We start from the raw sequence: 10031 nt of genomic DNA on the forward strand, positions 1-10031 counted from the left end.
TCGTCATTAGAGGGAGTCTAAAACACGTTGTACTCTTTTCCTTTAACCAAGGTTTTGTCCCACTGGGTTTTCCTGGTAAAGGTTTTTAATGAGGCAACTTGTAATAGGGGATTGTGTGCTCTTTTTCTTTCATTAGATTTTTATCCCATTGGGTTTTTCCTAATAAATGTTTTAATGAGGTACTGTTTTTTCTAGTGGACATCCAAGGAGGAGTGTTATAAATAAATGTGAATGTCCATATTCTAACCCCCTCCCCCCATTTATGAGGTAAAACCTCCCATTCATTATGCAATATTTAATATATGTGTTAATGAAGCACTTAAGTAAGCTTCATTTATGGTATTGCATTGAATGTTAATTACTTATAAATTATAAATAGAATCTTTACTGTGAAATAAAAAACGAGAAAAATTCTCTTGTATTTTTATCCACTTTTATTTATTGTTTTATTAATTTTTCTATAACATTTATTTAATTTTCCCTTTCTTCATTAATTAAATTCCTTACGATTTTATCAATGGAGAGAGACTAAACCTCACGCCACAATTTTCACTCTTATATGGATATTTTTGAGTCTTTAAATGAAACAATAAATTAGAGTTCATTTTAAAAAAATTATAAAATATAATATAATAAAATAAAAATATATACTAGTTATAAAATTAAAAAATCGGGGCCATTTTTTTTCTGCATGTAATGAAGTATTGATTAAAAAACTTAAAAGATTGAAGTTTTTTTTTTCACGTTAAAAGGTGGAAAAATTTGGATCCCGACATTATATACTTGTACGAGTTGTAGATAAACTGTGACATATGTATGCCTATTCAATGAATATTTTGGATTTAGTACGATTAATAAAAAAGTAACAAACAAATTTAGGATGATTGTTGTTTTGTGAAATCCAAGCTAATACATTGACATGCTATTTTATAGTTAGAGAATGTGGACAGGAAATCACCCCAATTTTATTAGTATTCGTTCTGAATTTATTTATCTCACTTCACCTTTACTTTTTTGTTTTTTATTTAATTTATTCATCCATAAATATGGCTTTGCCCTTTCATGAGTTTGCTTTTATAGTAAATCATTTTACTTTGAACAGTGTGGTACAAAATGCAAATAATACTAATAATAAATAACTAAAACCAACCTGAAAAAAGAAGGGGAATGACATAGATAAATGAATAGTAATAATAATAATTATCTCCCAGAAGGGACCAAAATAAAATAAAAATTTACATTAATATGGTGGATATGAATATATATATATATAAATATATACTTTGAATCTGTTTTGTCTTCCCTTTTTCTTCATGTAATTATACTATATATATAAATGTGGAACAACTAGAACGTTGAAAAATACGAAAGCCACTATCGTCTTTGTCTTCACGTACGTACAGTACTGCAGAAGAATGGTGATAGTAGGTAGCTTGGGGGTCCACTTTTAAATTAATGCCTATATATCTACTATATATAAATATATGCAGCAACACGAGCGGCTGAGCCTGCCTGCCTGCCTGCCTGCCTGAGATGTCTGTTTTAAGATTTGAAGACTCTGATGGGTAGGCCTTTAGGGAAGTCGACAAAAGGGAAGGCAAAGGCTTCATCCGTATCGGCTAACTCCCACTGGTAGTTGAGGACCAAATGGTGGATGAACACCGCCATTTCCAGTTTAGCCAGCTCTGTTCCTGCACATAGCCGTGGTCCTCCCCCGAATGGCATGAAGTAATTGCTGCTGCTCGCTGATGACGTTGCCGTCCCCGCCCCTCGACTCCCATTATTTTGCTATACCATAAGTCAATATTACATCAAAAATGAGTTTTCAAGATTATTCAAATAGATTATCTATCTGTTTAATGACCCATACGTAGAGAGTTAAGACGATCTCTTTAGCAATCATGGTAATCCTAACCTTTTAGATCCCCCTCCCTATTTGCGTTATGACTATAACAGTATTTTGTTTTAAGCAGACTGTGTAGCTATGAACTGCGATTGACCCACCGGAAAAAGGAAACGCTGGAACCCCACCACACTGCACGTGCACGCGGGAACCCCACAGCCACATGGGGGGGCTTTAATCATCATCATCTTAAAACCCCCCACACGCACGAGAGTGGCTTGCTTTACCTTTATTTATAAGTTACTGCCTGGGTTTTGCCTCATCAAATTTCTTTTTTCCATTGATGGGGGCCTACGACCGTACAGTATTGCAAGAAGGGGGGGGGGTGGTCATTGATGAAGACAGTTCATGGGTTTAGAGGATCCGTTGGATCATAGCTTATCTTTCAGATATCTTCCCTATACTTATTTGCCTTATCCTGATGCGACAGTAATCAACGGCTTTGATGGAAGCCCCCACACATCATTTAAAATTATCAATTCCTAAAAAATTTCCATACCGCTGACAATGATGAAAATTTGTGTCTATGTTTTACTAAAAATTAAATTTCTTAAAGAAAAAAAAGAAAGAAAAGGTTATGGGTAATGCTATCATTCCCCCGAGAGAATATACATACTTTATATAAAAAGAACACAACAGAAACAGTAGGTATTAATGTCCAAAAGAATTTATTTATTAGATAATTAATTGTGAGTACACCACCTATCCTCTGCTGCCATACCACAAATATCTTCGAAGGAATTTTTGTTTGAGCAAATTACAAATTTATTGTTAATAGTAGTAACATTAAATCACGGATTTCGTTACTTATTATTATTAATGTAAATATAATAATAACGATAAAATTAAATATGAACTACAATAAATCAATAAAATCCGGAATGCTACCAACTAACTCCATATTTCATCACATTTGATCTATTTAAAGTCAAGTAAGAGGAGTTTAAACCTTAGACGCATCTTTCATATTTTTGTAACATAAGACTTCACTTGTCTTCTTCGAAGACAACATAATCCAAGTTCGTTACAAAATATAGTGATAAAAATTGACCAAATTTAATTAATGTTATTTTCGTTTAGAAAAAAGGGTTAAAATTCTATTTTTTTTTTAAAAAAGAAGAATAAAATCTAAAAATTACAAAAAGAAAAAAGAGAGAGTATAGGGTGACTGACTGACCTGCCATCGCCATGGATTGAAGAGTTGAGGGTGGTCAAAAAGACAGGGATCCAAGTGCACTGCTGCAATCACTGGAAGCACTTTCCACCCACATGGAATATCATAACCTTTTCCACCACCGCCAGAAAAAAATAGAAAAGAAAAAGAAAAGGTTTTCAAGCTTCATTTTTTAATTAAAAGCTGCTTGATTAAGCAATTAATGAAATTAAAGTATTAGCATGTTTTAAACTCACCTTTATATCTAATATCTTTGAGAGCTTTTCTGTGGAGAAATCTGACGACATTACCAAGCCTAAGTGTCTCGTTAATAACCTATATATAAAGAAAAAAAAATAACTTAAGTGAAATGAACATCACAAAATAATGTTTAGATGTAAACAAAAGTTAAATTTAAAAGTGAGAGCTTACACATTGAGTGAACTCCATTTTCTTGTAATCATCCCAGTTGAGTTCAGTCTCTCCTGATTGGTTCTTGGCTCTGGCAACTTCAAGGTGTTCTTCCTGTGATTAAAGTTTTATAAAACAAAATTATTAAATAAAAAGAACAAAATAGAGATGAAAGGTTTGGAGTTAAAGAAAAAAAAAAGTGTGGCTTACTCTCAACTGTTGAATGGCCAAAGGACAACCTGGCAAGAAGTAGATGGCTAAGGTTATGGCTACCGAGGAAGTCTCATGTCCAGCAAAAAGCAAGCTCAAAATCAAGTCAAGGATTTGCTCTGTGGAAAGATTAGAATGCTTTAAGACCCATTCAAGAAGATCATCTTCCTCTGAGTTTTCTTTTCCTTCCTTCATTTTCCTTATCCTTACTTCCATTTTCTTTTCAATAAATTTCAGGATTGTTGATCGAGACTGTCAAACCCAAAACCAGAACAAAACCCATCAGATTCATTACTTACCCACAGTTTTATAATCATAACAAAAAGACCAACTCCTTTCATTACTTGTAAGGCTTTTCTGTATGCAGTTCCAGGTAAATTTAAAGGAGCAGAAACGACTCCTTTCATGAAAGTAACATATTCTTTCTTTAGCTGCTCCGTCTCTGGATGTCCAGGGTCCATGCTCATGATATTTTTTGCCATCAAATTGAAAGTGAACTGCAAAAACAAAACCAAAACCAAAATCAAATTCCTTTTTTCTTTTTTCCTTCTAGAAAAAGATAAACTCATATTTTTTAAAACCTTTTTTGCTTCATCCTGAGCTGAAAATATGCACTTCTCTTTCCAAGTATTTAGAACAAGCAAAGTATGTTTCTCCACTTCTCTCAAAAGATGAGTCCTCAGCCTGGCGTTGCTCAAGAAGTTGAGTGATATAATCCTCATGTCTCTATGCATATCCCCAACCAAAACCAGCATCGACCATTTCCCAAGAATGCCACCAATGCTTCTCGGGTAACTGCACTCGAATAATCTCCCTTCGTTTTGTAATATGAACTTGTTCAACCCAGCATCTGCAGACACTATTGTCTTCTCACCAAACAAATTCGATTTGTAGATATTCCCATACCTGAAAAATGTCGAATTTAATTCAAAACTTAAAGAAAGATTTTGCTTTTCCAACAGTGAAAAAAAGGGGGGGTGAAATTTAAAAGCTTGCCTTGATATATGCTGGTGCATGAATTCACCTACTGAAGTAGCAGAGTAAGGCCTCAAGTAACCGATTGTTTCGCCGAGAAAAGGCCACCCCATGTTCCCTGGTGGAAGATTATACCTTCTTTGCTTTCTCTTGATGAGAATGAAGAACAGAATCAAAGATAAAATAGATGGTAGAAGCAAGAAAATAGGCTCTGAGTCAGGCATGGAGACCGACCCTTTTTTCTTCTTCAATCCTTTCCCACTCCCACTTGTTTTTCTTTTTTTGCTTTGCTTAGCTTAGCTTTCCAAGAAAGAAATCAGATATCTACTTTTGTTGGTGTTTTTCTTGAAAAGGAGATCCTATTTCTGGAGTATTTAGAGTCACTTGCGGCAGCTACTTAAACGAAAAAAGCTTAGAATTTAGAATTTAGAATTAGCCAATAAGCTTACTGACTATCTAATAAATTGGGGATCAAAGCTTTTTGATACCTTTTTAAGCCTAAAGAGCGGAAAGTGGCAAAGACTGAATTGGATTTTCACTTCCGAAAGAAAAAAATAAATTTTCCAACGTTCTTTCTTTTTGTGATGGAAAACGTTTTGCTGCATCTGTTCTTTTTTTCCCTACATTAAACATTAATTATGGGTGAATTAATTTGGGGTTTGGGGAAAGGGTGAAATGAAGTGGTTTCATGCAAATGCGATGAGTCAAAGTCAAAATGTGATAATTATGGTATAGCCCAAAAGCACTCGAATGGACAGAAGACCAACCAGAAGCGGGCCAATGCGGATTGGACACTCAAACAGACTGATAGCCCTTTTCTTTTCTTTTCTTTTCTTTTTATAGGAATTATTTACCTAAAAGAAAAAAAAAATGCCAGAAACGCATTTCACAATTTATTACTTTTTTTTATTAATAATCTATTCGATTTTTTATTGGTTTTCCTTTTCAAAATCATTACACTTCAGAAAATTGTTTTTGATTTCCTACGAATTCCAGCTTTGTCGAGGTACAGAGAAATACACAGGCTTTATTTTTCACACAAATTTTTTATTGTGAAAATTATTCAATCTTAGATTATAGTAAATGAAATAACAAATTTTTAACCATTTTTAATAGTTTAGATATAAGTGAGTTTGAAGGTGAATTTAGATGGATAGTGTGTTACTTACTGTTAGTGTAAAAACAACAGTGACAATAAGATTAGATGTTATAACCACTTTATGAATTTGTTTACCAAAACTTTAGTGGCTAAGAGATTTGAGAAACATGTTTAAGGTATGAGAATGCGGAATATGACTTACTAACTTCATTAGAGCAACAAAAGATTGTTAGGATTTGTGCTCGAATGTAGTTAGTTTCGTCATTGTCTACTTGTGATTTTTCGATCTGATTGACTAAATAAAATTATAACACGTTTATTTAATATGTTCATTGTATAATTGTCCTTTTTTTGCATGTAAAATAAAATAAATAAGAAAAATATTGATTGATTGATTACCTAAAGTTTAACTAATATTAAGTTGCATTATATGGTCGAATTATAATGCGAGAAGGCAATTTATATTAATAGGTAATCTAAATTTTTTGTATTCTATAGGGTCAAATTAAGCGAATGACTCATGCTAGGATTATTATTTAGTCTATAAAGCCAATTGAGCAAATATTTTGTCTTGGCTATCATAGTTGGATTGGCTCGTATAAATAGAAACATAAATTTGATTATCTATATTGACAACACATTGAACATGACTCAAGATGAATTTATCTTAGATCCATTTATAAATTTATTCACTTGTGACGTTTATAACGTGACTTACCTAAATCCTATGTAAGTGAATGACCCCATGTGATAACTCATGTGCTTTGGTATATTGAAAACTTGTGCTCTTAAGGTAGTAGGTCGAAAGTTGGTATATTGAGTACATGATTTATGCATAACATGACTTCAAACACAATAGTAGAATCATTACTTAAAAAAAAAGTAAATGATATCCTTTTACTAGAATTGTATGGATTATGAAAATGGAATATGTCAAAAAGCTATCACACTATATTGTGACAACAGTACGACAATAACTAATACTAAGAGAACCAAAATCCACAAGAAGACAAAACACATTGATAGAAAGTATCACATCATAAGGGAGGCAGTAGCAAACAAGATAATGGATATAGTCAAAGTCGTATTAGAGGACAACCTTGCAGACTAATTTACTAAGACTTTACTAGCTAGAACTTTTGAGAAACTCATAGAAAGTATAAGAATGTGAAATATGACTCATGCACTTCATTAAGTGTAGTATATTCGTTTGTATACTTGTATTTTATTAAACATATTGGTTTAATAAAATTATCCATAAATTATATTAATACACTTTGTATATTATCCTTAATGATTTTTGCATGCAAAGCAAAATGAAAGTAAATATTGTATCATTAGTTATTTAACGTTTAACTAATACTAAGCAGTATTACGTGGTCGGATCGTAATACAGAAAGACAACTTGTATTAGTAGATGAACCTAAACATGTCATTAGTTTAATTGAAAATGAGTAAACCAATTGAAAGACTAACACCAATTGAGAAGATATTTTGTTTTGGGCATCAAAACGAATGACTCCCAAAACATAGAGACATATATATGATTGATTGAATGGGCAGTACATTGATAGGACTCAAGTAGAATAGATCCTGAATCATTTTATAGATTTATTCACTTATGATGTTCATAATGTGGCATACCTTAACCATGAGTAGATGATGGACTATATATCCATGACTCTCATACTTTGATACAAGTAAAAGCCCAAGTTTAAATAAACAATGAACCAAAAGTTGGTGCGTTGGGATACAACTTCTGCAGTATGTAGCATCATTCACAATAGTGAAATTCATAGCCCAAGAAATGAGTAACTGATATTCTCTCATTAGCATTACATGATAGATGAAAAGAAAACGTGGCTACGAATCACTTATCTTTGTGATAAATGGCATTATTACTATTTGATTGTAATTGAATTTCCATGAAGGAAGTTGCAATGATTACTATAAGATAAAATAGGATCATATTTGTAACAACCCAATTTCAGTAAAATTAGAATAGTAGTTTCGAGACCACAAATCCGAGTCCGAAAAATGAAATTATTTCAATTTTATAAAATGATAGGTATTATGATAGGAATATTGCATGAAAATTTTTATTGAAAAATTTTATCAATTATGTGTCTAATTGAAAAAAGGACTAAATTGAATAAAGTGTCAAAGTTGAATTCTAGAAGTTATAAGGATTAAATAGTTATAGAATTAAAAGTGAGAAGTCCTTATATGGTAATTAGACCATTGATGAAAAATATGTAGATATTTTTATGAGTCATTCATGGAAAAATTGAAAAAGGTTAAGGATTAAATTGGAAATTGAATTAAATAAAGTATGATAAATGATTAAATAGAATTAAACCCAGTTTATACCATCTTCTTCTTCATAAAATACATAGAACCCCTTGGAGAGAGAAAGGAAATTTCTCAAGCTTGAATTGGTAAGTTCTATGTCCCGTTTTTTGTAATTTTTATATTTTTGAGATCGAGAAAGCTTAATTTTTTTATTTGGGTGATTAAATTGAAAGAAAACCAAAGTATAGAAAATTACCCATGGATGAATATGTTCTAAATTGAAAGTTTTTGATAGAAAATGAAAGATTATTGATAGATAAACCACTTTTACAAAGTGATTTTTAGTGAAAACATGTGTAGGGACTAAATTGCAAAGTAGTAAAATTCTTGGAAAATTTATGAAATTTATGAAATACATGTGCTATAAAAGTTATATAAGAATTTTTAATAAGCTTGGGGTGTAAATTGCATGAATTTCAATTTCCGAGCCTAAGGATGAAATTGGAATTAATTAAAAGTTTAGAGGAAAAATGGTACTTTTGCCTAAAATGTGAAATGGGCTTGATCGAATGTAAAAATCATAGAATTGATGATTAAATTTATTTATATAGATCCGGAAGTGTCGAAAAAAGAAAAGGATCGAGGGAAAAAAAAGCTTCAGATTAGTAGATACGATCAATTGTCAAGGTAAGTTCGTATAACTAAATTAAACATGTAAATGTGTTGAATTTATTGTTGAATATTGTGTATTATGATTTGTAATTGGTATGCACATGTAATAAATCAATCTTGATTTGTGATTTACATGCAAATGATAAAATATTACATGAATCTATTTGAATATTGATTTTCGATTGGACAGATGATTACTGTGTATATGAGATCCTGCATATGTTGCAGAAAAGGTTGTTCCGAAAGGGATAATCTTTTGATCTCATTATGAAAAAGAATGTAACTCGAAAGGGTAATACTTGAAAAGGATTTGTGTACCTAAATGATACAATTTGAAAAGGTTAGGTATACTTTGTGTATACCATATGAAAAGGAAATGTATGCTTTCTGTATACCACTTGAAAAGGAAAGGTACACTATATGTGTACACTTGAAAAGGCTATGTGCACTTTGTGTGTACAAATTGAAAAGGGTATGTACACTTCGTGTGTACCACTTGAAAGGGGAATGTGCACCTCGGGTGTACAACTAGAAAAGGAAAGGTCTATAGGAAATTCAAAGATTCAACGGAAATGTATTAACAAATGAAATAAGAAGAAATGACATGATGAGCTCATCTATGCATCTTAATGTTTTTGTACTAACAAATTTGGTTGAATGATTGTGTATAGGCCATATTTGCTAGTTTGCTAAATTGATGGATAAATTTTCCTTATGTATGATTTACTTGTTATATATATGAGTGGTAAGTGTATTTTGGGTTACATGAACTTACTAAGCATTAATGCTTACTACGTTTACATTTTTCCTGTTTTATAGTGCTCAAGGCTCGTGAAGGTTGGAACTGGGTCAGAGCTATCATCACACTATCAATCCTTTCATTTTGGTAAAAATGATAAACTTATTAATGGCATGTATAAGCTTTTGTAGCCAAATGATAGATTAATAGTTTGGGTTGTAATTAAGTCATAAAAGTAGTTAGTAATGCATGTTTGAGATGGATATGTTGTGAATTATTATAGAAACATGTTGATTTAAATGTTGGTAATTAGTTGAATTGGTTGGTATATGCTTGTAAGATTTTATTCAGGTAAATGATTTGGTTAGGGGTGAGAAATGAGGCTAGGAATTGCCTTATTTCTTCCACACGGGTAAGACATACGGGCGTGTGTAACACACGGACAGCCCACGGGCTTGTGAAATGATCGTGTGTCCCCTGTATCCTTAAATATGAAGTCAGGATAGTACACGGGCAAAAGACACGGCTGTGTGTCTTGGTCGTGTGAAGAACACGGTTTCAAGCATGGTCGTGTGTC

General features: G+C 32.1%; 1 protein-coding gene across 2 annotated transcripts; it reads right to left on the reverse strand.

Annotated features, from left to right (window-relative positions):
* Nucleotides 1-1214: 1214 nt before the first annotated feature.
* LOC107896149 (cytochrome P450 90B1-like) lies at nucleotides 1215-5350 on the reverse strand. Of its 2 annotated transcripts, XM_016821279.2 has the most exons (9): nucleotides 5141-5350; nucleotides 4674-5045; nucleotides 4259-4583; nucleotides 4022-4174; nucleotides 3678-3929; nucleotides 3489-3581; nucleotides 3314-3392; nucleotides 3081-3187; nucleotides 1215-1788 (listed from the first exon to the last, which is right to left on the reverse strand). In XM_016821279.2, exons 2-9 carry the CDS (start codon nucleotides 4874-4876, stop codon nucleotides 1543-1545), a joined length of 1458 nt encoding a protein of 485 aa, XP_016676768.1. In that variant the 5' UTR covers nucleotides 4877-5045; nucleotides 5141-5350; the 3' UTR covers nucleotides 1215-1542.
* Between the last annotated feature and the right edge of the window lie 4681 nt (nucleotides 5351-10031).

The sequence above is a fragment of the Gossypium hirsutum genome, chromosome A11, assembly GCF_007990345.1.
Source record: "Gossypium hirsutum isolate 1008001.06 chromosome A11, Gossypium_hirsutum_v2.1, whole genome shotgun sequence".
Classification (NCBI taxonomy): Eukaryota; Viridiplantae; Streptophyta; class Magnoliopsida; order Malvales; family Malvaceae; genus Gossypium; species Gossypium hirsutum.